Source organism: Aquila chrysaetos, chromosome 15, assembly GCF_900496995.4.
Source record: "Aquila chrysaetos chrysaetos chromosome 15, bAquChr1.4, whole genome shotgun sequence".
NCBI lineage: Eukaryota > Metazoa > Chordata > Aves > Accipitriformes > Accipitridae > Aquila > Aquila chrysaetos.
Window position 1 is genome coordinate 11,038,362 of NC_044018.1, and position 26,934 is coordinate 11,065,295.

At 38.5% G+C, this 26,934-nt stretch overlaps 2 protein-coding genes across 4 annotated transcripts in view; both read left to right on the forward strand.

Annotated features, from left to right (window-relative positions):
- WDR35 (WD repeat domain 35) overlaps nt 1-23,433 on the forward strand; it is a 46,376-nt gene extending 22,943 nt beyond the window's left edge. For both annotated transcript variants that reach the window (XM_030036989.2, XM_030036990.2), the window contains 16 exons: nt 2,753-2,897; nt 4,155-4,224; nt 4,978-5,031; nt 6,896-7,005; nt 8,585-8,795; nt 9,371-9,451; nt 9,583-9,719; nt 12,457-12,660; nt 14,790-14,936; nt 16,095-16,227; nt 17,206-17,316; nt 18,450-18,614; nt 19,641-19,781; nt 20,571-20,727; nt 21,396-21,636; nt 22,686-23,433. In XM_030036989.2, the coding sequence (XP_029892849.1) occupies nt 2,753-2,897; nt 4,155-4,224; nt 4,978-5,031; nt 6,896-7,005; nt 8,585-8,795; nt 9,371-9,451; nt 9,583-9,719; nt 12,457-12,660; nt 14,790-14,936; nt 16,095-16,227; nt 17,206-17,316; nt 18,450-18,614; nt 19,641-19,781; nt 20,571-20,727; nt 21,396-21,636; nt 22,686-22,833 (2,255 nt within the window). In that variant the 3' untranslated portion in view covers nt 22,834-23,433. The remainder of the gene's footprint in view (nt 1-2,752; nt 2,898-4,154; nt 4,225-4,977; nt 5,032-6,895; nt 7,006-8,584; nt 8,796-9,370; nt 9,452-9,582; nt 9,720-12,456; nt 12,661-14,789; nt 14,937-16,094; nt 16,228-17,205; nt 17,317-18,449; nt 18,615-19,640; nt 19,782-20,570; nt 20,728-21,395; nt 21,637-22,685) is intronic.
- A 397-nt stretch (nt 23,434-23,830) lies between these two features.
- TTC32 (tetratricopeptide repeat domain 32) lies at nt 23,831-26,337 on the forward strand. 2 transcript variants are annotated; one of them, XR_003926652.2, is made up of 4 exons: nt 23,831-24,227; nt 24,320-24,480; nt 24,964-25,323; nt 25,453-25,553. XR_003926652.2 is itself a non-coding variant. In XM_030036995.2 (3 exons), the coding sequence occupies exons 1-3, from the start codon at nt 24,079-24,081 to the stop codon at nt 25,578-25,580; spliced, it is 438 nt and encodes a 145-aa protein (XP_029892855.1). In that variant the 5' UTR covers nt 23,854-24,078; the 3' UTR covers nt 25,581-26,337. The 2 variants fall into 2 exon arrangements, 1 of the variants encoding a protein (XP_029892855.1); XM_030036995.2 differs by lacking the exon at nt 24,964-25,323 and having other exon boundaries at nt 23,854-24,227; nt 25,453-26,337.
- The last annotated feature ends 597 nt before the right edge of the window (nt 26,338-26,934 follow it).

The following is a 26,934-nucleotide window of genomic DNA, read 5'->3' on the forward strand; positions in this document are numbered from 1 at the left end:
GCTGTTACGCAGCCAAGAAGGAAAGCATTTTAGGAGCAGAATGTAGCCCAGTGATTAAGGCTCTGAGGTGAGAGGGGGGAATAAAATAGAATAGAATACTTTCAGTTGGAAGGGGCCTACAACAACATCTAGTCCCACTGCCTGACCACTCCAGGGCTGACCAGAAGTTAAAGCACGTTATTAAGGGCATTGTCCAAGTGCCTCTTAAACATTGACAGGCTTGGGGCATCGGCCACCTCTCTAGGAAGCCTGTTCCACTGTTTGTCCACCCTCCCAGTAAAGAAGTGTTTCCTAATGTCCAATCTAGACTTGGATTTTAGTTTCTTTTTCCACAGATTTTTCTGTTTGTGTGTTTGTTTTTTTTTTCTTCTTTAATGACTGTCCAGTATAAAATGCTAAAACAATTCTAGAAAAAATCCCATATATCCTACTTTTATGCAATTGTTTAAGCTATATAGGCAATTTTGTAAAAGCATTGGTTCCCACATATAGATACTGCTCTTCCAGATGTGTTTTTGAATGGATCTGATCCTGATGATTGTGTCTGTGTGCTGTGTATCCCTCTCCCTGCGGTTTCACATTGGGCTTAAATCCAATCATTGTTTAGCCTGCTGTTGCAAAGAAGGGAAGGCCCTGCCCTCCATGCTGGCTGCTCATTCCTGCCCTCTCCAGCATTTGTGATTTACTCTTTAATCCAGTTTAAACTAATCTTTTATTTATTTAATTTTGAGGTCAGTTAGATGAATGAACTGTTCCAACTTACTCTGTGGTCAAGCTGCTGCTAGAGCTGATATAAAAGAAGTGGCAGGGAAATGTGTCAGGGGTTGGTGGGTGGGTTTTTTTTGACAGCAACAATCAGTTTAAGTCTTTGACATGTTCATAAAATGCCTAATTGATTGTATTCCTCTGGATAAAGCATAGATGTGTTGCCATTTTGTTTCTGAATCACAACAGACCTTATGCGAACATCCTTTTTTCCCAGATTGGGGCATTTTGAGGTGTGTACAAATGAATGAGTCTAGGCTCCATGGAAGCTGTAGGTCAAATGGGGAGTCACCTGGTGAGTCTGAGGTATGCCCATGGCTTTCAGATGTGGCTTGGTTTAGCATTGTCTTGGAGTAGAGTGTTTAAATGTTGACTAAGCTGAGTCCAAATATGAGGCTTAGTACTAAAATTTTGTGATTTGAGCAAGAGGAAACCTGATTCCTTCACAGGTCAGGAGATTCTCATGTTTCATCTTTAAAGGATAAGAGCATTGGTTGTTAATGGCATGTGCAGCTGCAAGGTAATAAAAGAACAGAGCAAATAATACATAGAATTTATTAATGTTGTTAATGAAACAGAGGAGACTGTATCCTTCAGTTGTATGTGACTGTTGAAATGAATGTGTTCTAAGTATATGAAGTACACCGAGTTGCATATAATGTAAACAACTGCACTGCTCACATGTTAAGTATCATCACTAAGCCTTCTTATCCAGTATTTACATTTATACTAAAAAGTATTCTGCAGCCATCAGGTAGCTTATATAGTCCTCTTGGTTTTAAAGAAATAAAATCTGTTCAACCAATCTTCCCCCATCTGTCTCTCGTAGCACTGCTGTTCTTTATGGCAGGCTTATAGCTCCCTCCAGAGTTCTGTTCTGTGCTAAAATACAGAAAAAAGTCGAGATTCACTGTAAAAGAATCAGATTTTGTGCTCACAGCATGTTATCTGTATGACTTGGTGTTTCACTGACAGGGTGGGCTACACAACTCTTTTGACTTTGCCTGTTTTGTCTGGTAGCATACTGATTTACTTGTAGAATTTGAAGGCATTGGGGGATTTACTTAATAGTTTCTACATTTTTCTATGTCTTTTTATGTGCATTCACTGGTTTTCAGAAAGATGAAACAAAGGACTGTAAAAGGGGGAAAAAAAAGAGCCGCAATACAGTGAAGACGGTGTATTATAAAGAATAATGGTTTGAGTGCATATATATATATATATATATTTTCTCTTTAGTCACTGAACATTGACAGCAGGAATGAGATACTCAATTTATCCACATATTCTAAATGGGCTTAGGGCTAAAGTGAAGAAAATGCCCTTTCTTCCTACACTGTGATCTTTGGATGCAATAAAGTAAGACTAAGCACACACTTTGCTAAATACTTAATTTGCTGCCATGCAGATAAAGAACTGTTATTTGGTCCAGCTATTAACTAAGATACAAACAGCATTTCTAAGTCTTGTCTAACTCAAAATTTGTTAACTGTTTTTAAGTCTGCTAATCAAAGAATCTCTTCTAGATTGTCAACTTTTGAGTAGTCTTCCTTTTATTTATATTTAAATATTTACAAATACATCAGATATGGAGGTATTTTGTAGATCTTGTTAGAGATTTGAGATATTCCTGAACTGGTCATTAACCTGGAAAGTTGTCTGTGCATTTGATGTCTTCTGCATTAGCACATGGAAATTTGTTGAAATAATAGGGAGAAAAGTGTTAATTTGTACATCAGAACTTGTAAAGAATTTCTCTGTTGTTCTGAACAAGGCCACAAGGCCCCAGTGAAATTTCTTAGCAATTAATGAAAACTGCTGCTAGGTTGTGTGTGGTGTGGTTTTTGTCTGTGTTCTGTTGTTGTTGTTGTTTTTTGCTTTTAGTCTATGGAGATATGGTTTCATCCATCTGGGAAACAGTTTACAAATTAGCATCTAGTCCAATACTTGCCGCTCTAATTTTACAACCATTTGGGTTTCATAACAGGACCATTGTTTGTCACAATGACCAAAACGCATGTGATAGCAGCTTCAAAAGAAGCATTTTACATCTGGCAGTATCGTGTGGCCAAGAAGCTCACAGCAATGGAAATTAATCAGGTAGCACGGACCAGAAAAGAAGGCAGGGAAAGGTTTGTCTTCAGGCTTTGTCATTTTTCTTCCTTTGTACTGGTATCATTGATCAAGGTGGATTCTCCCATGCCTAAAACGTGAACTGTTGTCTTTTCATTTTTCTACTCAGATTTGTTGACTTGCAGGCCTGTAAGATTAAATACTAAAGAATAGGTTTCCATAACAAATGTGTGTTTGTTATCCAAATCTCTTAGACTGTTTTGGGTTAGTCCTGTTCAGTGTCTCCATTTGCTTGCTGCGTGCTTCCCTTACAGAGCTGTGTGTCTTGATGCTTTTTTTTTCTCCCTCCCCTTTTTCTCTTCCATACTGTTAGTTTCTAGGCTATATTCAGCTATATTCCCTCTGATAACTTTAACTGCTTCTTGCGTGTCAATAGCTGTAAGGACGTAGTATATCCAGCTAGTTCTTACCTGTGTCTGATTATATCTCTGATGTCTAATCCTGTATGGACTTTTATCCTCCCAAACTAAACAAGCCAAAGTCAACATCATTTTGCCTCCAAGATATTTCCTTCCCAGGTGCTCATTAGTGGCATTAACTTTTCTGTCACCTCCACAATTGTTTACAATTTTCTTTTGTGTTATTTTATGTTTTCTTCCATAGAGACACTATAGCATCTTTCTATAAATCTATCATCCCCTGTCACAATATTTCCATAATAATGAATAATTATTTGTACCTGTTGTAACAACTTACATTGTTCTAGTACCTGAATGTCCTGGCATTGGACAAGATTGTAGATTTGATAGAAATACTGAAAAAGTAAATAGTTGTAATTCAGCATAAACTATGATTTTAACATTCTAAATTCTTTCCTGATGCTACTTTTTAAGGCAAAAGAGAAGTTATGATGAAGTGTTGAATACAGCATATATGTAAGTTTTGTGGCTGTGAAGGTGAAGCTCTCCATAAGTATGGAGAAGAGCCCGAGGAAATATGGAAGTGAACATTTGAAGAGACAGTTGGGGTGGTTGATGGTTTGCAGGAACTTCTTGTTGCGGAATGAAAGTTTATAGATCATATGGGAATAGACAGACCATCAGGGGCTGTGAAAGTGAAAGCAAGTACCATATCATTTTATCAATACAAAGCAGGGTTTTCAAAGGGGATACTACTGGAACATAAGAACAGGCATAGCTTTTATTCTCTTTTCCAATTGCAATGGTTTATTCTCCAAGGATTGACAATATCTGTATGCTATCAGAAATGATCCTTTCTTTGGACTCACTTTTTCTTCTAACTTTCCTGTTCTACAGGATTTATCATATTGATGACACCCCTTCAGGATCTGCAGATGGACACCTTGATTACAGCAGAGCTATTGAAGTGAGTGATGTTTTTAACTAGTTTATTGTGGTGTCACTGGTAGCTTGAAGGAGAAGTAGTTAGCATTGCTTTATGTATTTTCATAGATTTTCATTAGTAGAAGTGGTTATACTTAAATTTGCTTTTACTTCTACCTTTTGTACATAAGTGTTATTTTTCTTCCCTCTGGTTAGTGCATCATTAACTGTGTCATTATGCGTTACTAGAAATATATACCACACTGTAGGGAACATAGAAAAAGTATATTCTGGGGTCCACTATGTAGATACCTGATGTCTTCTTGGTGAGAAGCAGCTCCCCTTACTTAAACAAAGTATAAGCTTATTGAAACTCAATAACCCCTGTAATCTTTTCTAGTATTTTCAGCCTTTTTCACTTCGTGTGTGTGTGTGTGTGTGCGCGCGCGCATGCAGGCTCGCTTTTGTACTTACCAATTACAGGCCTCACAAGTCAGGGATAGTTGCTTTCTTGTGTTTTCTGTCAAACACCTGTTACATTTTGGGTTTCTTATTTTTCTGGAGGAGGGGCAGGAGAAGAAAGGAAGCTGTTAATATTATTATTGTCATGATTCCCATAACAAAGGCTACTAATATCATAAACCATCTATATACTATATACTGACAAGGTTTGGTAGCCCCTTTTCATGTGGATACTTACCAAGATTCTTGTCTATTTAAATAAAACTTCTTTCTTTAGCAGTGCATTTTTACTGTTGCATTAAAACTGATATCGATATCACTTGTATACTTTCAGGGAACAAGAGATCCAATTTGTGCAATAACAGCATCTGATAAGATACTACTTGTGGTAAGTTACATGATCAAAATAACTCCTAATTACCTCTTGTGCTTGTAGGCAGGAGATTCTTCTGCAGTTTGTTCATAAGCAGTCATAGTTTCAAAGCATTTCTGAATTTAGAACTTAATACAGATGAAATATCTTTCTAGATGTCCTCAAAGATAACTTTAACAGATTCTTCTGTTAAGCTGTACTCTTTCTTTAGGAGGGCTAATTCACTAAGTGCTTACAGTTTAAGTACAGACTAGTTGTTTGATTTAGTACTTATACACAGGGTTTGAGAAAGTCCAGGTCAGGAATTAATTCTGTAATCTGAGTTCTGGGAAGTCTCCTTTAGGCTGCATGTAAATGCACAAAGATTTACAAAATTTGTCTATTTACATGTTAATGGTATAATGTGTGGTGTTATATAATATCACATGTAGGTAGTATGCTATATAGATATTAATACATTTATGGATTATACTTATGTATTATTTATGAGTTATTGTATCATGCCAAAGAGCTGGTGCATTTTTTTTTCCAATCTGAAAAGTGACCTCATTAGATAAACAGGCATAGGGGTGGGCTTTAAAACAAACTGAGCAGAACAAAGATAGAAGAACATTACTGTTTCTTCATTTTATCTACCTTCTCAAGAAAGATCTTGATGGTTTCCCATGCCACTACTCCAGTGATTTTTTTTTTTTTTTTTTTTTTTTTTTTTTTTTCTGTGTGTTATATCCTTTGGATTTTACAAAATCAGTGGGTCATGGGAAAAAACATGAATGAAAAAAGTGTGGCAGTTAGTAGGTGACTATGGGATTCTGTTTGTGCTTGAAGAGTAAGAGTGAGAAAATGAAATTAAGAGAATAATTAATCAGTGACTTTGGTTAAAAGGAAGGAAGGGGAATGAAAGGAAATGCCTTTGAGACCAGATCTGGATAAACGTGCTGAAGCTGAATGCATATTACAGTGGTTAGATTTTCTAACACTTCTGACCAAATCTGCTTTTCAGTTTATAGGGCATATAGATGTAAAAAAAATCAAAGATGAAAGGCAATTTTATGCTGAGGATCTTAGGGGTGGCTTTGGGGGCGAGGGCGAAAGGAATAAACTTTGGACTACCTTAAAGTTTAATACTGACTCATTTCCAGCATAAGGGTTAAACAGTAGGTAAAATAAGCTGGATATGTTGTTCAGTCTACAGAAACACCATGAGAAAATAGTGGCAGTGATCATTTCAGGCCAGGGATGTCAAACTCATTTTAGACTGTTGGCCTGATAGTGTCTTGACACAGGATATGGGTGTGTCATTCAGCAAAATAAAGATAAACCGCATTGGTTGTTAGATATGTTTACTGTTACTCAAGCCTTTGAATAACCAGTATATTTTACAGCATTTGCTTTTAAAGCTAGCTCAGGTCTTGAAGTAATTGGTGAGACTTGTTAGCATGCAGATAGTGCTACATGAACACAGCTGTACTGCTTTCAGACCCGAGCTGGTACTGTCATATGGCACTGTTTGAGTGGACTTACCAGCGTGGGACAGGGATCTTTTCATGGTTCTCCTTTTGTGTTATGTAGACCATGTCTGAAGGTTCATAAGGAATTGTTGGGCTCCTGAAACTGTTCTGTGGGCTGCATGTGGACTATGGCTGTTAGTGTTAATATCCCCGATTTAAGCAGATCTGTAAATTTTAGCATCTTAAGAAAGTATCTTGTTTAAACAGCAGAATTCGGAACTTTTAGGGTGATGACATTCCCTCTTTCCACTTCTGCTCTGTCACTTATCCAAAACCTCTTTTGTCTAGGACAGCATATAAATAAAACCTTTTTAAAGAGTTTATTGATGGAAAAATTCTCTCAATAAGCAAGCACTGCTTTTCTCTAGGGAAGAGAATCTGGCACTATTCAGAGATACAGTCTTCCTAGCGTTGGTATAGTACAGAAGTATACCCTGAACTGTCGTGCATATCAGCTGTCTTTGAACTGCAACTCCAGGTAAGTTACGGATCTGCTTCTAACACAGGTATCGGATTTTAAAATAAATGACTACAATTTTTGAAAATACTAATTCTATTAATTCTATGATTCTGTAATAATTATATACTAATTCTACTTTATTATAAACTATTTATTAATTTTTTAGTTGTTATTAATGGTTGCTTAACCATTTATTTATTACTAATTAATTATCTCTGGCCAGTCATCAGATTTCTCTGAGAGACTGTGTTAGTAAAGCTCTCTTATGTTTTAAACTCTTCAGGGTTTGTGTGGGAAGCTTAAGGAAACATACACATGAAAATATCTTTATTAGATGAACCAAACATAAGCTCCCTGTGATCATGACATGAATTGACGAAATTATGTCATAACCTGAAATTTTATATCTCTAAGGCTTCTTTCTATTTCTGTGTCCTTCTAATGCCTGGAAACTTTGTTCATCCCACGTTAATTTTCCATTGTTACAAGCTGTAGCTGTTGGCAATGCTTCTAGCAAGACTGGTTTTCCTAAGGTTCAGCTGTGCCAATACTGAAGTTGCTTTCTACTTAACAGCTGTTCTTTGCAAGGGAGAGCATGAGAATCTTAGCAGAAAAGGCAAAAATATACTGACTAAAGCGGACTTGTAAGACAATTTTAATCACTTCAAAATAACTTTATAATTTCAAACAAAATTCATAATGTGTGTGTAGATCGCTCACCTTTTTAGGTATAGACCAAAAATAGATTGCTTCACTTAAAAGGCAATGTGATCTAGTCAGAGCCACATTGATTTTGTTTTGAACCCAAGCTGTTTCCTTCCTAAATGGCTTTGTGCTAGTGAAAAAGGCTAAGATCCATAAGCGTTTTGAAGTTAATTTTCTAAATTGCTTTTGAAATTTTAATAGGGATTAAGGGTATCTAAATACCTTTCAATATTTAGAAATGCTTTTAAAATGGCATTGTAGTAAATATAGGCTAGTGTGATTCACTGAAGACCAATGTAACTGGAAATTTTCAAATGTAACCCTTTAGAAATTGTATTTTTCCCATATTTTAAATTACTTCAAAGATTAATTGGATTATACTTCATATTGTCTGGAAAAAACCTAAAGAATACCCTTTGTAGAAATATAAGAAATCCTGTTTTAGAGATTAATAGTCTGCATCATTGCACTGTCTTTTTAATTTAAGAATCTGCCTCCTAGTAAATAAAGAAAAACAATTCTGTTTGGTTGTTAATTTTAGGCTCTGTCAAGAAAAGTTTTGTGAGGGGCAGAACCTGCTATTTACTCAACTTGGTATCTGAAGTACTAAGGATCTTCAGAGTGCTGAATAAAAATGGGCATATTTCAGAACCTTTGCAGGGTCAGATCCTCTATGAGCAGATGAAAAACTTCTTTTCATGTCTCTGGTCTCTCTCTGCTGTGCAGGTAGATGAAAATCACATGCATCTCACTGAATCTATGGAATTATAGTGGTATTAGATTAGAGGGGAAATTTGGCCTGAGTGTGCCAGTTTAGGGAACTATTTCAGATTTACAACCTTGAATAATATTATTTAGCTGTCTTATTTTTTCTTCCTTTGTTTCTCTGTAGTCGTGTTGCTATCATAGACCTTTCAGGTGTTTTGACTTTCTTTGACTTGGATACACGGGCAGTAGACAGTACAGGACAGCAAGTGATAGGTGAGCAGCTGAAACTGGAACGCAAAGATGTCTGGGATATGAAATGGGCCAAAGATAACCCAGATTTGTTTGCAATGATGGAGAAAACAAGAATGTATGTTTTCAGAAACTTGGATCCGGAGGTAAATATTAACATATGCAAACTACTCATTTTACAAATTTGCTCATAAGTTAATGGCTCTATATTGAATAGCAGTATTCTTGTGCTTACTGTTCAATTAGGCAAGTGTTTATTTATATAAACTTGCTTCTGGAATCTCAAAATCTTGTCAACTCTAATGTGGGCGTGTTGTTTAGGAACAAATAAATAAAATGAACTATCAGTCCTGGAAAGATAAAAATGCTGTCATATTTTTCTTAAATGTATGAGATATTTTCAGGAGCATATTTTTTGTATGCTTTGGAAAATATAAACGCAATTTTAGTAAAGATATTTGCATAACACAGTTCAGTTGAATCTAAATATTGGCAGGTGTTCCTTTATCTCTTTCTCATAATTTAGTTACAGAAAACATGAGGATTTTTCATTATGTCTGTGTATATGGAATTGTCAATAATGTTAATGATTTTAGGATTTGTTTCCTGTTGGAAATGCAATTAAATCCTAGTTTGAAGAAGAAAGTCTCTTTATACCTAACAGATTTGGTTAGGATTTAATCAGACAGAATACAAGTTCATTCCTTTGTTTAACTTTAAGGAACCTATACAAACTTCTGGATATATTTGCAACTTTGAAGATTTAGAAATAAAATCTGTTCTTCTGGATGAAATATTAAAGGTAAGGATAATTAATTTTATTTTGTAGGAAAAGTTGGTGTCTGTTTTAATGATTTGAGCAGTAGATAAGTATGTTGGGTGAAAATAAAGGTGATGCGGAATAAAATTATGTTTCTTTATCCATTATGTTAGAACCCTGAACATCCTAACAAAGATTACATCATCAATTTCGAGATTCGGTCATTACGAGACAGTCGAGCATTGATTGAAAAAGTTGGCATTGAGGAATCTTCCCAATTCATAGAAGACAATCCACATCCCAGACTTTGGTAAAAATCTCTTTATAAGCCAACTTTGTTTAAATTTGTGTTCTTTTGTATTCTTTTCCTGTTCAGACAGATCTAGTATTAAAGTACAAAACCTTAAATCAACACCAGCCAAAGCAGTATACACTTTAAACAGAATCATTTAAGAAAAAGAAGAAAAAAAAAAAAAGGTAGCAGTGCTCAGCTGCAATCTGAAGGGTTGCTATTCTAACTGAGAACATCTCTTCATTGGGCTGAATCAACTCCAAAGCAGTATTACAGCGTTGAGGGAAGGCCCAAAGAGAGCCCTGCAGTCACCTGCTAGCCTGGCTCCCCACCTCCTTTGCAGCTGGTGTGTTTGGGCAGTTTCAAGCTGTGTGGCTTTATGGTTTCCCAGAATGGAAGAAAGTGAGGTTTTTGTTCCTGAGCATTTGAGAGTGCGTGTTTCAGGAGATGCTGAACAAGTGTTCAAGACTCCTCAGCAGCCATCTTAAAAAAGAACTTGGGGCCAGTGCTTCCCCAGGTTCCTAGTTCTTGAACCCCCAAAATTGGGCTGCTGTTAAATTGGAACTCTATGATCTTATGGATGTTGTAGTACCTAGAATGGAAGGCATGCTGTGTGTGTCATGGTAGTGGGTATAGGGTACAGGCTCAGGACACCTTTTTGCTCTATGCTGTATGAGCCCCAAAAAGCAGTGCTCCCTGCTTTTAGGGGCAAATCTAAAAGAAATGAAAAAGCTGGCAGAGAGCTAACTTTAAGTTGGTTAAATTAAAATTCAAACTGGTCATAAGTTGAGAGGGTATTTATTTATATTATATTGAGCCTTGATAACAAAGAGCTTAAAACCCGGTAAAGGGAAGACATTAGAATGATAACAAGATAAGAGCAGTTGACTAACCTTGTAGCATTTTGGACAGGCCATGAAGGACAGAAATGAGAAGAGCTGGGTATGTTAATCATGTTATGATGCAGAAAAGGAGATGTTGGCATGTTTAAACTAAACATGGACTCAGCTATTAAACTAAACTTGAAAAGCCTGCACAGCAAACATGTAAGAGTAGACCTGTGAAAACAGAAGTTCTGGAAATCTATTTAATATCCTGTGTCATAAGGCCTGGAAGAGTAAATGTCTCAATAGATAATTTAATGAAAAGTCAGTAGCAGAAACTAAAACTTCATGGACAAGTTACATGTCGAATGATGCCAATTCTCTTTAACTCTATGGAGATTGTTTCTCTGTCTGTTCCTCTCTTTAGTAATTTTGGCTCTGTTTTGAAGCTAACTGATTTCTTGCAGTATTGGATGTTTGGGTTGCATCAAAGGGGGTTGAGAGGTCTCTGTTAATTCTAACAGTTCAGAAGGGAATTTAGAATTGCTGAAAGACTGGCCAAGACAGCTTGCTTTAGAAGTTTGTCCCAAAAAGCATTCCTTCCTGTCCAGTTGTGCTTTCGTCTCCGGAATGTACATTCTGAAAAACAGGATTTGATAGCTGCATGTTGAAAGGTTCTGTAATAGTACTGTAATTTTAGTAGTTTGAGTATGTAGGGTAAAATGTTAGTTTTGCGAGTCTTCATTTTTACTAATGTCTTCGAACTAGCTGAAGATTTTTGGAGTTTTGAAGTCATTCATTCTTTTTGCTAGTACCATCTATTTATTTACTATAAAATGACTATTACTCCTCTATAGTGATTATTAGACTATAAAGTCTGTGTCTCAGTAAAAGTTTTATATTGTAAAATCACAAAATATACGTCAAATGCTGTTCACCTTGCTCCAAAATTGCCATGAATTTAATTTTCATTATGCAAGGAAACATATGATACGTCACATATTTATACAGAAGAGATGGATTAGAAGTGCTGGATATAAAGCAAATGTATTCTAGATCAGAACAGGACAGTCCCCTTACTGTTAGAACGCAACAAACAGGGTGATGTGTGTCGCAGATAGATTAAGTTTGCCATACTGTTTTTCTCTTGGTTTCATTGATGTCGATGAGCACTTGAGTTGAAGTGATACTAACCTTCTCAAATTGATTCAAAAATACTGAGCTGATACTGCCTAAGCATGGCTTAGGTCACTGAATACAGCAATAATATTATTGGTTTTGTCAGTGCCCTACTGCACTGACTTTGTTTCACAATGTCAGTTAGCCAGTCTAAATTTACCTAGCCTTATTTTTGCAGAAAATTCTAGAGCTCATTCAAGCACCTGATGGACGTAGGCTGGCCTGAAGGTAGAAATTCTCTATTTGCAGAACTAACCAATGGGGCAGTACCAGTACAAGGTTTCCCAAACTGCCCTGTTCTCCCACACTGCTGTCCTAACTGGACAAGGAACATCCAGATCGATTAGAAGGATAATTTATTCTTCATGGCCAATTTAGTTGGAGGCTGCCATCAAGACTTAGTTATGATATGTGTTGCTGGTCTCAATGCAGTTCCATTTAGATATTTCTACCTATGCACATTTCACATAGGACAACTGTAATACTCAAACCCTGCCCATTCCTCCCAAGCCAGTGTCCATTTGAACAGTTGAACAAAAAAATATTAGCAATTATTTGAACATCTTTCCCTAAGCAAGTACTGGATAGATCACAGAACAGACTGGGGACGAACACACAACTGAATTAAGATTAGTAAACAATACAATTGCAGTAACTTGAATGTCTTCTTCAAATAATGACTAGTTAAATGGATCCTCATTTAATTTACTTTATAGCTGCTTTTCCATCTATTATGTTTGTTTTTCACACAGGCGTCTCCTGGCTGAAGCTGCTCTTCAGAAGCTGGATCTGCAGACTGCTGAACAAGCTTTTGTACGTTGCAAAGATTATCAAGGTATTAAATTTGTGAAGCGTCTAGGCAACCTGCAGAGTGAGGCAATGAAGCAAGCAGAAGTGGCAGCCTATTTTAGCAGATTTGAAGAAGCTGAAAGAATGTATCTGGATATGGACAGAAGGTAATTGCATGTAGTCATCTCAGCAGCAAATAAAGAAAAAAAAAAATTGAAAAAAAATTATCATACAATCATAGAATGGTTTGGGTTGGAAGGGACCTTAAAGATCATCTAGTTCCAACCCCCCTGCCATAGGTAGGGACACCTTCCGCTACACCAGGTTGCTCAAAGCCCCATCCAACCTGGCCTTGGACACTTCCAGGGAGGGGGCAGCCACAACCTCCCTGGGCAACACGTTCCAGTGCCTCACCTCCCTCACAGTGAAGAACGAACTTACATCTACTCTGAATCTACTCTCTTTCAGTTTAAATGCTTGCCTTAATAAGGAATGGCTGTTTTAGCGCTGAAGACTCTTTACCAGTTTCTGGAAAGACAGAAAAGGATCAGATGAAGAGAATTTTGTTGTATCCATAGATAACCAATTTTGTATGTAAATCAGCGCATTCCAAACTGTTTGCAAAACCTCAGCTGCTCTAGGTAGCATTGTGTTTCATAGATGTTTTTTTCGCAAGTATTTTGTCGGTATTTCAACTGGGATTCCAGAAATACAAACAGTCTTAACTAATGTTTAATTTATGTACTGTTGCTCTTAGCTAGTAGCCAAGTACATTCTTTCCAATTACATATACAAACAACAGAGTTTTTAATGAACTGTAATCGCTGGAAAGGCAGAAAGGACTCTGGATGAAATTGACCAATCAATGGAATTTTTGCTCAGGAATGAAAACAAACAATGCAAAATTACAGTATTACTGGGAAATATAAATTAACACTAAGTAATTAGCTAAAGCACTGTCTTTCCTGAAAAAGGATAATGAGAAATAATAAGCAGCAGTTGTATAATGTAGCCTGTAGGTGGTAGTCAAACATGGAGAAGCATGAATCACTTATGCACATGTGAAATTTTTAAGCTTTGATTAACGGAGCCATGAAAAAAAGTAGGGAATGATGGAGAAAAAAATTATTTCTTCTTTCATGCTGTAAGAACAAGAAACCTTCCTCTTCTCCAGTAAGGAGTGGGGCAGGAGGCAGGAGCTGGGGAGAGATGATGTTAGAGCCTGGTAATGGAAAACTTTCTTGCACATAATTAATTAGGCAATGGAATTATGCCGGTTCAGAGAGGTGGACTGCCTCATAAGCACTTCAGTTGCACTGCAACACCGATTTTTAGATATGGCATATTCCTTTCCACATGGCTGAAGAGAAATTTGGCCATTATAGGATTGCAGAAGTCAGACTTTTTTTTTTTTAACTGGTTTCTTCAACAGTAGAGCATCTTATTTTCCAGCTGCAAGAATGTGGGAATTCTGTATTGACCTTATGTGTCTCCTCACCCCTAGAAAAATCTTGATAAGGACCTACCATAAATCAGGCAGAAATAAATCTACTTTTCAAATACAATTTTAAATTTTTTAGACAGATGCTCTTATTTAGCTGACTGTACTGACTTGCTGTTGCCATCCTTAACTTGTAAGTTTAGGGCATTTTTTAAAGACGTGTATAGATCTCTCCCATTGATTTTCTATGCACCTGCAGAATTACTTATATATGAAGTAATAGAAAATTACTCTATATGGTGGAAAAAACGTGCCAGGCAGACACATGGTGGGTCATATGTATGCACGAATAATAAAAAGGAAAGACTACTTCTGAGTCCCTCTCATCCAAAGTCATCTTGAATCTGGAAGAGAAGTCTCTGAAATTTTATTACATCTCAGCTTTAGCCCGTATTATTCATATTCCTTGCTCCTTGGCCTTTCCCCTCATCTCCCTTCTGCTTTTAGCCTTTTGCAGCTGCTGCCATCTCTTGTAGCAGTCAGCAGTGAAAGATAAAGAATGGTATACAGAGTAAGAGGAAACCTGAAGTAGCATCAGCCCAACTGTCCCGCCAGCTGCTCACTTAACTCCTCACACAGGAGTATGGCTAATATGGAAGCGCATATAAAACCTGTGAACTCTAAGTATTTGCTTTTATGGAATACTGTTTAAATTGTAAACAAGATATCCGGCATCACTGTGATACCTGCGATGTAGGTTATGAACATGAAAATACTTTTGGATACTTTTCTCAAGATTTTTGTTAGCTATTGTATTGTCTCTGACTTTTTCCTGCTATTTTCTGTTTATACTAGAGATCTTGCCATTGGACTACGGATAAAACTGGGAGATTGGTTTAGAGTGTTGCAGCTATTGAAAACTGGCTCAGGTGATTCAGACGATGCCCTTCTTGAACAAGCACACAATGCTATTGGAGATTATTTTGCAGACCGTCAGAAATGGTATGTTCTGTAGAGGAACTAGTAAGAAGGAAATTGAAAGGAAATTGTAAAACTGATGACAAGACTTAATTTATGAGGCGGGACAGATGTCAGGAAAGTCAGGATGCAATACACGGGATAATTTTTGGAATGATGGGATTTAGCCCAGATCTTTATGGTTCCATCGCTGCATGTACCTTTCAACAGAGAGCTGTTGATCAACAATCTAAAGAATGAAGGTGATAAAGATCTCAGTTTTGCCAGAAGTGTGTCTGCTTCAAAGGAGGGGAGAGGAAGAAAAATACCTATACAGTTGTATTAGGCTGGATATAGAAAGTATTGAAGAAAAAAAAAAATCAGTTAAAAGTAGGAGAGAATTATTAAACATCAGTGAATTTCAAGACTAATCACAAGCTTTCTAGAATGCTTAAACCCACAAATATTTGAAAAGGTCCAGAGTTCTCTCTAACCTGGATCTGTCTCCAGCTATTGCCCAAACTGGGCACCCAAGGAAGATTTTAAGAACAGTGCACGCATGTAATGGTATTTCTCCAGAACACATTTTGCAGTCAGGTACTTACTGAGCCAGAAATGACTTCTTTGTAGTTAATAACTTGCAGAGAAATTTTCTTTCATGAACTTTTCTTGTTGCCTTCTAAGCCCATGTAAACTTTTAGTGTCCAGAACACTGTCTCATAGAGTTCCACAGCTCCACTATGTATTGCAATTACCCTGACTATATTATCACAAAGAGCTTGGGTCCCAAAGCAGTTGAAAACTTGTGATTGGATTTTCAAAGTTGATTTTTAGATGCTTTAGGTAACTTTGGAGAATGATCTTGGAGATTTTAGTGCTTGTGTTTTAAAATATGGAGGCACAACAGTAAAGCCTTTTTCTGAAAGTTTAGTTGTAAGTTGTCCATTATCAGCCATGATCTGTGCAGATGTGGGAATGCAGTTTTAAGATTTCCTTGACTTCCTAACCTTATGCTAGTCAGAGAATCAATCTTGCTACTACTTCAATATAATGATCTCTGAAAATTAAAACTTTTAGTGTGTTTTAGAAAAACAGTGAAATACTAGCCACAAAAGCGTTCTCAAGCAAAGTTACCTATTTAAAATTGTCATTTTAAATTTACTAATTCAAAAGGCTTACACGTTTTTTTTTTTTTTTTATTAGGTTAAATGCTGTCCAGTATTATGTACAAGGACGAAACCAGGAACGTTTAGCTGAATGTTACTACATGCTAGAGGACTACCAAGGACTGGAGAATCTAGCTAACTCCCTTCCAGAGAATAATAAACTGCTCCCTGTAAGCAAAAAGCATGTTTATTTTTCACTGTCTTATGCTCAACTATTTATTTAAGATTTCCCATCTTGGGAGGGTTAAGAAAGAAAGAGTGAAAGAATGCAGTGTATGACCAACTCACTTAAGCATAATGGGGTTACTTTGGTATTGATCTCCAATAATAATAATAATAATAATAAGTTTTCATACTCCATCATTCTTCCTTTCCCTTATTGTCCAGGTTCCCCAGAAAGATTATTCATCACGCTTTATGGCCACATGGCGAAGTCACTGATTTCCTCCCCAAATTGTGTCATTTCTCTCTAAAATGGCTATGCTTCACTGAGAAGTCACTCCTCATGGCTGGACACTGACTTTAGCTTTCATTATGTTGTCTAGTCTGTACTGGGGTTTTTTTTGCCCCAAATTCTTCCTGGTTGCTATCCCTGGTTTAACTTCTTACATAGTAGCTCTGGTGGGAATGCTAATGTACAATGAAAATTGAAGATACGCTGCTGAAAGGGGGGAAAGTAGGTGGTATAGCCTGAAATGACCTAGTAAGTAATAGCTAATTTAAAACCATGATATGATTGGTTAATCCAAAATGCTTGAAAAATGCAAAACACACTCATTTAATGCCATTTTCAGTTGTTTGAACAAAGCAAGACATGGCACTTTCTCTTTAACCTTTTTCTAATAGTGAAGTTTCGTGAAATACTCTAAATAGTAAGAACACAGTCCTTCTGGTATGATTTGATTTGAAAGAAAAATTTTTAAATAGCATTTTTTAAAATTTAGAAACAGTGTGTGAAGGTATCATGCTGTTCTAAAGATTTACAATGGTGCATGTCTTCTTCACAGAATCCATGAAGCAAACAATCCCTTTTCCCCACCTTCTTGAAATGAAATTAAATTAAACAAGAATATAATAGTACTGTAGTTGCTACGCAACATACTAAAAATCTGGAAGTGAATTTAACACAGTGCTAATGTTTTTTGCAGGATATAGCTTATATGTTTGTAAGAGTGGGGATGTGTGAACAAGCAGTGTCAGCCTTTCTGAAATGTAATCGACCAAAGGATGCAGTAGATACCTGTGTACATCTCAACCAGGTAAAACAGCAGTAGATAATCTGCTTTACTGATACCAATTTAACAGTGAGATTTCTATCCTAATGCCGAGTGAAATACAAGTCCTTGTTAAGTGTCTGATGATTCGTCATGATTTCTGGAAAATTCATACTTCAGTGCTTAAGCCAGTTATCTGAAATTAGGATTAGACCATTGGAGGGACAAAGCTATATGCAGCAGTGCTACTTCTGTGTGTGTGTGGTAAGTATGCTCAGCGTATAGACATTTGTGGCCTTTGTAGAGCCAGGCTGTGCTGCCTCCTGATGGAATGGGAGGAAGACTAGAGAGCTTCTGGCTGCTCATTGTCCACATACCCCTCCTTCCTTGCACAGATGCAAATGTATTTGTGGCTGTGTTTAGGATGTAGCTGCAAAAAGAACTGATCTGAAGAATGAGCTGTATGTTTACAGCTAGAGCTGTTCCCCAGCATGACTTACCAGTGCAAACGTTTGTGTCTACACAAATAAGAGAGAAACTGAGAATGGCTACAAGGAACTTGACGTATGGGAATATCAGGACTGGCTAGTGCTGGCTTTATGTGGTAAATGTGAACAATTTCTTAGTTTATGGATCTGAAGGGCTATTAGGTATGAGATTCCGCTAAGTTTCTCAGTCCTGCCAAACTTTTGATCTGGGGCAAACGCAGTAGCCAAACTGCTGAAGATCAGGAAAATTCACGGACAAAATGAGGTGTATAGAAGGATAAGTAAAGTGGTATTGTTTGTGCCTTAAGCTTATGGGCTAAAGTCCTCTTTTAGACATGCTTTTGGAGAGTCTGGGTTTTAATAATATCAGAAGTGTTGAAAACCACATGTCCAGCTAAGAGCAGCAATGAAGTGATTTTTGCAAAGCTTTTACCAAAGCAGAAGCAACTGCTTTGTATGTGGTTTTGGACAGAAGTCCAGCATTTGTTTCACAGGCCTGCTGTATCACATGATTGACAATGATGTTAGCATTTGTATTCTCTTGCTTTTTACTTTAATTTTATAGTAGCCTGGCTCTAAATGGTGATGAAATATTGCACACAAATGTTGCAGACTATTCATGGATAACCAGCTTGTTCTGAGAATGTATTTGAAAAAATGAGGTTGATAATTGTCTGCTTTCATTTCTAGTGGAATAAAGCTGTGGAACTGGCTAAAAATCACAATATGAAAGAGATTGGATCCTTGTTAGCCAGATATGCAAGTCATTTACTGGAAAAGAATAAAATCCTTGATGCTATAGAACTCTATCGTAAAGCCAATTATTTCTTTGAAGCTGCTAAGCTCATGTTCAAGGTATTGCAGGTTTTATTTTTATGTCAAATAACTGGGGCTTTGGACTAGCTCTTATTATTTCCATGCTACTTTTGTTTTCTTAGGATTATTTTAGTGTTAACAATGTCCAGGCAATAAGCAGATGTCATTATATAGGATACTGCAAAGATGAATTCAGCTCCTAAGTTCAGGTCTAACCTCTGTCTGCACTAGTTACCCTGGATGTCCTCTGTAGCCAGTGGAGAGGACACTTTCAGGACACAAGCCATCTGATTTATTTTGAGACTTTCACTTCAGAATGAGATGAACTGCACCTCAGAAAAGGTCCTGTTGCCCTGCATTGCCTAGTAAAGGAGTATAGTAGACGGCCTGGGTGCAATGTCCACGTTATTTTATATGTTGTTTGGATTAGTTTTATCTCCTTTACTTTTAAAAAATAGTAATGTCATTAACTGGAAGTTAAATTTTGGTATTTCTTCAATTGGTACCTTCAGTTAGAAACTGCTGTGGTGTGCTTTTAAGATAAAGATGTTGCTTAGATTTGGTTTGGCTGCAGAGATTTCTGTACATAGCTTATAAAGTCTGTAAGAGTGATACATAATTTTTACAGCAAATATTTATAGTAATATATATGTATATATGTTACTTTCAAAAGCCATTCTTCTTTTCTGGGAAAACCACCAGACCTTATTGAAAGCTATGTATTTCTTACACTTCAGTGTTTAAAATTCACTATTTTTTAGTTTATTTTTATATTAAGTCAATAGACTTATACATGGTTACACTGATTTATCCTTCCTGAGAATCTGGCTTTATATACTTGTTAGCTAAATAAATATAGAATAATGTGCATTCTTCACTTTGACATTTTCATTTATAGTTCTGTTTGCAGTCTAAATTATTACATTCAAATGCAGAATCGTTTTTTGGCGTGATTTCCTAGGTTTGTACAAGCATGCAATTGTCCAAGAGAATGAAGCGCCTCTTCTAATATATATATGTTTTTGTTTTATATCTACATTAAATTCCTTGGTTTTGTTTTTTAAGATTGCAGATGAAGAGTCAAAGAAAAGGACAAAGCCTTTGCGAGTTAAAAAGCTTTATGTATTATCAGCATTACTTATAGAACAGTGCCATGAACAAATGCAAAATGCACAAAGGGGGAAAGTTAAAGGAAAAAGTTCAGAGGTAGTGTCTTTTACTTTTTTTCTTTCTGAATTCTGGTATGTCCTACCTACTCAGAATAAATAAAGCTATCTTCATGTGAGGCTATTATAGTTTTTTAATAACGCTTTTTCCTGCTATGAACAAAGCTTTCCTTAAAGTAAGTCTTCCATGAAAACATATTGTTTAAAGTATTATTTTAAAACATTTAAATAATATGTATTAATAGATATTTTTCTTCCTAAGTTCAATGTGTTTTTCTTAATGTTTTCACTATAACAATGAAAATCATAGTAAAAACTCCAGATTTTTTTTCTGCAGGACTCTCACGTTCCTGTCATTTAGGAGTAAGTATCAATCCCAAAGAGAGATCTGTGATTAGATTAAGCTGTGTTGGCTATCATTTAGCAGGAAGATGGCTCCAGATATGGCAGAAGCAAATGGAAGCATTTTTTTTTTTCTGCTCACACTTTCATCTTCATGTGCACAAATGAAATAGTTTAGACAAAGTTTTAAGAGATCTGGTGTTGAAATGCAGTATTAATCCAAACTATGAACCAGTCTGCAGATGTGCACAGAATATATTTGTACACATGTATATGATATTTATCTTTGAAAATCTGCACCATATGTTCTGCCTATGCACTGTATAAAATGCCTAACAATGTTCACTTTAGGTCCATGTATTTATATTTTCCCTAGTTAACACAGATGGTGTAATCACCAAGTACAGAAAAGTTCTTTTCATATATCCCCATTTCCTGCTGTATCTGTTTCGTATAAAAACTACTTGTGATACTGCTTTGTTTTCAGACTGCTTCAGCTTTGGCTGGTTTGCTAGAAGAAGATGTTCTTTCTTCAACTAATCGCTTTGCAGACAATGCTTGGCGAGGAGCTGAGGCTTACCATTTTTTCATACTTGCACAAAGACAGCTTTATAAAGGTTCTGTAGATGCAGCACTTAAAACAGGTAGGACTTCATTTTTAACCCTGTAAAGAAACTGAATTTTGCAGACCTGCACAGCACATAAGTTCATTTGTAGTTGGCACATTTTTCTATTCTTGCTAGAACCATGGAATTTAGAACAGAACCATATAATGAATTGAATGTGGCTGCAGTCAAGATAACTGGAAAGTATTTTCTTGGAAGACAATGCTAATTTTAACTTACCAAATATTACCTGGTTAAACTGGACGACATCTGTAGATGTTCTGTTGACTGTTTTGTTTCTTTCTTTAAATTACAAGGCATGACTGAATTCACATCACTCCTCCCTGTAGAGCTTCAGGAAAAACTTACGGGAGTTAGAGAAGCAAATAGTGCCCTATACTTTGTCCAAGTAATGAAGGTCCATTTCAAATACTTCTAACATGTCTTCAAAAAAAAAAAAAAAACAAGTGTCTCAAAAAGGCACTTTAATTTCCCAGTCAGATCCCCTTATTTTTATTTATTTTTAAAAAGTGTTGAACCACGCATGCTTCATAGTCATGTCAATGAAAAGACTTTGGTTCACTGTGTCCAATTTGTAAGACTAATACTGTCTAATAGTAGCAAGTGCTTCATACAGATGCTTGCACTTCACAGAAGACATGTAATAATTTCCTTTTTTTTTCTTTTTTTTTTTTTCCATTTCTTAGCTCTTCATTTGCGAGATTATGAAGACATTATCCCTGCAGTTGAAATCTATTCCCTTTTGGCACTCTGTGCATGTGCAAACAGAGCATTTGATATTTGTTCTAAAGCCTTTGTTAAACTAGAATCCTTGGAAACTCTTAGGCCAGAGCAGAGGCAACAGTATGAAGACCTTGCTCTAGAGATATTCACAAGACATTGTCCGAAGTATAACAAAAAATCTGATCTGGATTACGTTCTTGAGAAGTAGGTTTATATTTATGTGATACCGTAATAATACTAGCATTCTTTTCTGCTATTGTCTGTATTTTGGGTTTTAGCAGGTTTTGTGTGACCAAGTTAATTAGGTGTTTTGCTACTTAAACCAAATATTGGGCAAGAATGATGCAGATGTTAGCCAGTTTGCAGAAAGGGTAATACAACACTATTTTATTTGGGAGAATAGACACTGACTGCATTTGAGGAACTCAGCATAAAGATATACCTTCATCTTAATTTGAAATACATGTGGACAGAGCACAGGAGTTTTAAGACCTTTGGTAAGGCATCATGTGCCATTAAAGTAATAATGTTATTGTTTGCATCACCATTGTGGTGTGATGCAAATGTCAACGAGTCAATGTTTAACCATTATTAAGTCTCCAGTATTTTGTGAATTACCTAAATCTACATGGTGTGAGAAGGTGAATATGTCAAGTGAAAGAATTAGAATATGAAGGGCACCTTTAAGGGTTAAGTCCTTTGAGTGGCTGTACCCACAATGGTGTCTTTTACTAACAGCATGGAATTTCTATGGAAATTGATTGTGAATCAATTTTCTTTTTAATGAATAGGATTTTAATCTGTCTTGTTTTACTGTGCAGATGTACAGAATCTCACTAGTGGCGTTCATGTTGACTCTTCAGAGGAATAAATGTAATAGTAGTGCAGGTGTCTAACTGGACCTTAAATTTATATGGCCTTCACTGCTTCTTTTCACTTAATCTTTTGGATCTGCTGGTCCCGATTTGTTGACTGTATGGTTCTGGGGGTGTGCATTCTGTTGTGTGAAGATTTACATACTTGGCTATATTAACAGTGAAGTGTTACGTGATTTAATAACTTCTCATCAAGAAGTGGCACACAGCTGAATAGAGAAGCAGTATTTTGCAGATGAGCATTGCAAGTTTTGTAGCTAGCTGTAGGCACACAATTAGGTATTTATGCTGTTTTGCAAATTTCTACAAAACGAGTCTTTGTTGCTATTTTAAAACCATGTTTTTATTCTTTCAACTTTTTTTTTTTTTTTTAAATAGTGGAGATGGGAAACTTCCTATATGTGTTGCAACAGGAGACCCTATCCTGGAGTATCGATTCTGGATGTGCAGTGTATGTAAGCATTGTATGAAAGCCAAAGAAGCGAGCAATTATAACTTCTGTCCTCTGTGCCACAGTACAGCATAGCAGAGGATAAAGGACTGTTTATCCTTGTTATCTGTTATGTCTCCTAAAAATACTCTATAAAATGTTACTGATGTACTACATTTTAAAATACAACTCAGGTACTCTATTGTAACAACAGACAGTGCCACTGTTAGAGAAAAGTTTTTTAAGAAAAACCCAGAAGACCCACAAGAGAAACCTTTACTGGTTCCATTTATGTGAAGAAACAACTGTGTTAGGCTGCATTTTTTTGTTGTTACTTCTTTTTAGAAAGGTTTAAGGTAAAAAGCATTCTTTTCTAATGGTAAATTTAGCCTGGTTTCAAAACCATGCAAACTGAATGTAGGTTCATCTTAATACATTTCAATCTGAGCAAGCTCCGTTTTTCGTTTTTGTAATTCCATAGGAAATTAGTGGGTTTTCTCAAAATGCACGTTTTTTTTGAAGGAAGTAATTCCTGAGTTGAAATAATGCCATGGTAGTTGTGATACTATTACTGTGTATGTTTTACTACCGCTGTTTTACTAGAGCGATGGTGGCACTTTAGGCCTACGTTTGTGCTGCTTTCTTTTGCCAAGTGTATTTAAACCCACCGTAGCAATAAAGGGCTTGCAAACGGGAGCCATCGGTGCCGTCAGTCTGCCTCTGGCCTGCTGGGCTTTGTGATGCCTTCAACCAGTCCAGGCAACCTCTGTGAACCTTCAGACCGGACTCTGGCCATGAGCTTTTTTTTTTTTAAGTACCTTGAGGAGAGCCGCTGACGTCTGTCGAACAGCTCTCAGGAGCTGAACTCCCTCCCTGTGACTGACGGAGGTCTGAGGAAGGCCGTTCCAGCCAGACCCGCGCCGCTCCCCGGCGGGCCCTGTCAGCGCTGCACACGGCCCCGCGCGGCCCCTAACGCGCTGTCCTCAGGGGCAGGCGGCGCCCCTCGCCTCAAGTGAGCCCGGGCAGGAACGACGCCCGTTTGGTCTGGAAAACGTTAAGTATTACTGGTTTGGTTTGGTTTGGTTTGGTTTTTTTTTCCTTTTTCTGGCCTGGTATTCGCGCTTCGTTGTCCCTCGCAGCCATGTCGGTCGTAGGGCCGCGCCGGTTACCGCCCTCCGCGCTCCGCCCGCGGGGGTGTGTGTGGGGGGGGGGGCGGGTAGCCGGCAGAGCGCCGCCGCCGCCGCCCCTCCCCTTGTCGGCTTCCGCTCCGAGGCCGCTCCGGCCGCTGCCGTAGCCGTGAGGTAGCGGCGCGCCCGCCCCGGGTCCGGCGGAGGCGCCGCCATGGAGCGGGAGGAGGCGGCGGCGGCGGAGGCGCTGCTGTCGGCGGCGCAGGCGCAGTTGGCGGCGCGGCGGCTGTCGGCGGCGGAGGAGCTGTACAGCCGCTTCATCGCCCGCTGCGGGGGGCCCGCCGGCCGCACCGCCCCCCCAGGGTACGTGCCCGGGCCCGGGGGGGGTGGCCGGGGCGGGGGGCGGTGGGCGCGGGTCCCGCCGTAACGGCCGCTCTCCCTCTGTCCCCGCGCAGCGCCGGCCGCGACCTGGCCACGGCCCTCAACAACCGCGGCCAGATCAAGTACTTGCGGGTGGAGTTCGCCGCCGCCGTGGAGGACTACACGGCCGCCATCGAGTGCCAGCCCGGCTTCGAGGTGCCCTACTACAACCGGGGCCTGGTGCTCTACCGGCTGGGTACGGGCCAGGCGCAGTCGGTCACGCCAGCGGCGCCGGGCCGGCGGGCCGAGCGGCGGTCCTGCCCCGGCCCGGCCCGGCCCGGCCCGCTCGGGGCTTCCCGCCTGCCCGGGAGCCCCGCTTTGTCCCGAGATTCACCCGCAGCTGGAGGGTGCTTCCCTCCGTTCTAGGGACGGAGGGTCCTGCCCGGCCCCGGCCCCGGCCGGGGAGGGACGTCACTCCAGAAATAGGTGGTGCGGACGGACGTCTCAGCTGCCGGTCTGCCCTGTGCGCGCAGAGAGCCCTGCTGCAGATGGGCTGCTGTGTCATCTGAAACGATAACTGTTCGGGGAAAAACGGGGGGAAGGATGCAGTTTCAGTTTAGGAAGAACTTGCACGAGGGGTAAAACTAGCCAATTCCAAACGTTGCCATTAACCTGAGGTAAAGCATCTCTTAAGCAGGAGCAGCTGTAGTGAGCTCAGCCTTCTCATCTCTCTCTGCAGAATTTGCTGCCCCGGTTTGGAATGCGCCACACAAAAGTGGCACCCCTGGACCTTTTTGCTGGAGCTTGGCCATTGCAAAGTCAAGACCCAGAGGCTGAGGGACTAGAGAGAGCACTAAGGGGAATGGAGCCTGACCAAGGGCCTCAGCTGGGAAGCAGTGTGCCTGTGTTCCAGGTTTAAGGCAGCCTGGCTATTAGTTAGTTGCCCGAGTGTGGGCCTTTTGGCTCCTTCTCTTTGAATAAGCTGGCTGAACTGAGCCTTAAGCCCATTTTAGGTTCAAAAATAGGCACTTGGGTTCTTGCTCTGAAGACCTTTTGAATCCCGCTTGGACTTCTGGGGAATCCAAATGTAGTGGGTCTAGTAAGTACAGCTGCTGCTTTTTGTTAGTGAAGGTATTGGGAGTCATTCTTCGGTTGCAGATTGTGAGTTTGAGCAGTTACAGAGAGATAATTTGTTCTTTCTTTCTTTTTTTTTTTTTTTTTTGGACAGGATGCTTTGATGAGGCCATGAAAGATTTCAGGAAAGTATTAGAGTTAAACCCCCAGTTTGAAGATGCTGCATTGAGTCTAAAACAGGCTATTCTTGATAAAGAAGAAAAACAAAAGCGGGGTTATTGAAAATGCAGCTAGTGGTGTGAAAATGGTTTGCAAAACACGTGATTTTTGTCATAGATGGATGAAACACAAGGTCATTTACATCTGTTATGACCTACTGAAGAAACGTTGTTGTTGGGCAAATAAGTTATGATTTTGATTGCAAAATAAACTATTTTTGGATATTGTTAGTGTTGAGGAAAAGCGTAATGTTAGATCTACGTGAGATACTTGTACAGAAGTGCTTCATAAAGATGTTGGAAGCTCAGTAACAGCAAATGAAGTCTGTAGTTCTCTTATTAAAACTGTGTTTCTGTACCCTTTCACGGATTGTTTTAAACAGTCTTTCATGGGGAAGAAAAACTATATAAAACATTTAAATACTTAAGACTGGAGCTTGCGAGAAGTACAGTGATTTAATAATGATAGTGTTTGTCCACATTTAAATGTAAATTTGATTTAAGCTAAAAGTGCAGTTGTTAATTGTAAGGTGCTGGCCTTGAGATGCTATGGTAACTGATTTTCTTTTCACTTCAGAGTGTTTCTGTATTAAGAAACAAATTTAACAGAAACAATGAGATCTTTTTAGGAAATATCATCTGTACCTTGCATGAGGAACGTGGTATAAGAATTCAGTCCTACGTACATTTGTTCGCTCCTAGAGGTTGTTTTACGTTACCTAAACAGGTGGGAACAAGGCATACCTATTTTTTGTAACCCTATTGCAAAAGTATTGGGCAGATTAATAATTGAATGAATAAAAATGAACACGTACTTTTTACCTTGTGATTGTCTGTAAAGAGCTTATTGTAGAGAATGTAGTTGGGCTATTCACAGTAGGAATTGTGGCTTTCTCCTTGTTACTGTAAAAGGTCAATTGCTTGAAGAATACAACATGAAATCTGATTGAACTGGCTGTGAATAGCTAGGCAGCTTCATTTCTTGCACGGTAGGAGGGACCATTGATGAAGTCTATAAATCATCGATAAGAAACACCCTCGCATGTTCATAGCAATACAAGGTCTAACAAAAGAAATACTCTTGCATTGCCCACATGCGCATTAGGATTAGTTTTTTAAAATAAATTATGCTAATGACAGCTCTGCTTCTTACGGTGAGTTTCTCCGTGGACGATCCTGGAGCCTGCACAAGGGCAGGGCTCACTGAAGATGGTGGAACCCTCTGGGGTAAGTCACGAGAACAGACTTCAGCCTCTGAACATCTTCCCCAGCAGCCTTGCTGAGTTCTCTTTCAGCTTTGGGATGAAACTCTGCAACAGCCGCAGTGAGCAGATTTGGAGTGCAGGGCTGAGAAGATGCCACATTTACCTCTCCTGCTCCTGACAGTAGCAATGTTGAAGTTAAAGAAATACAATGCA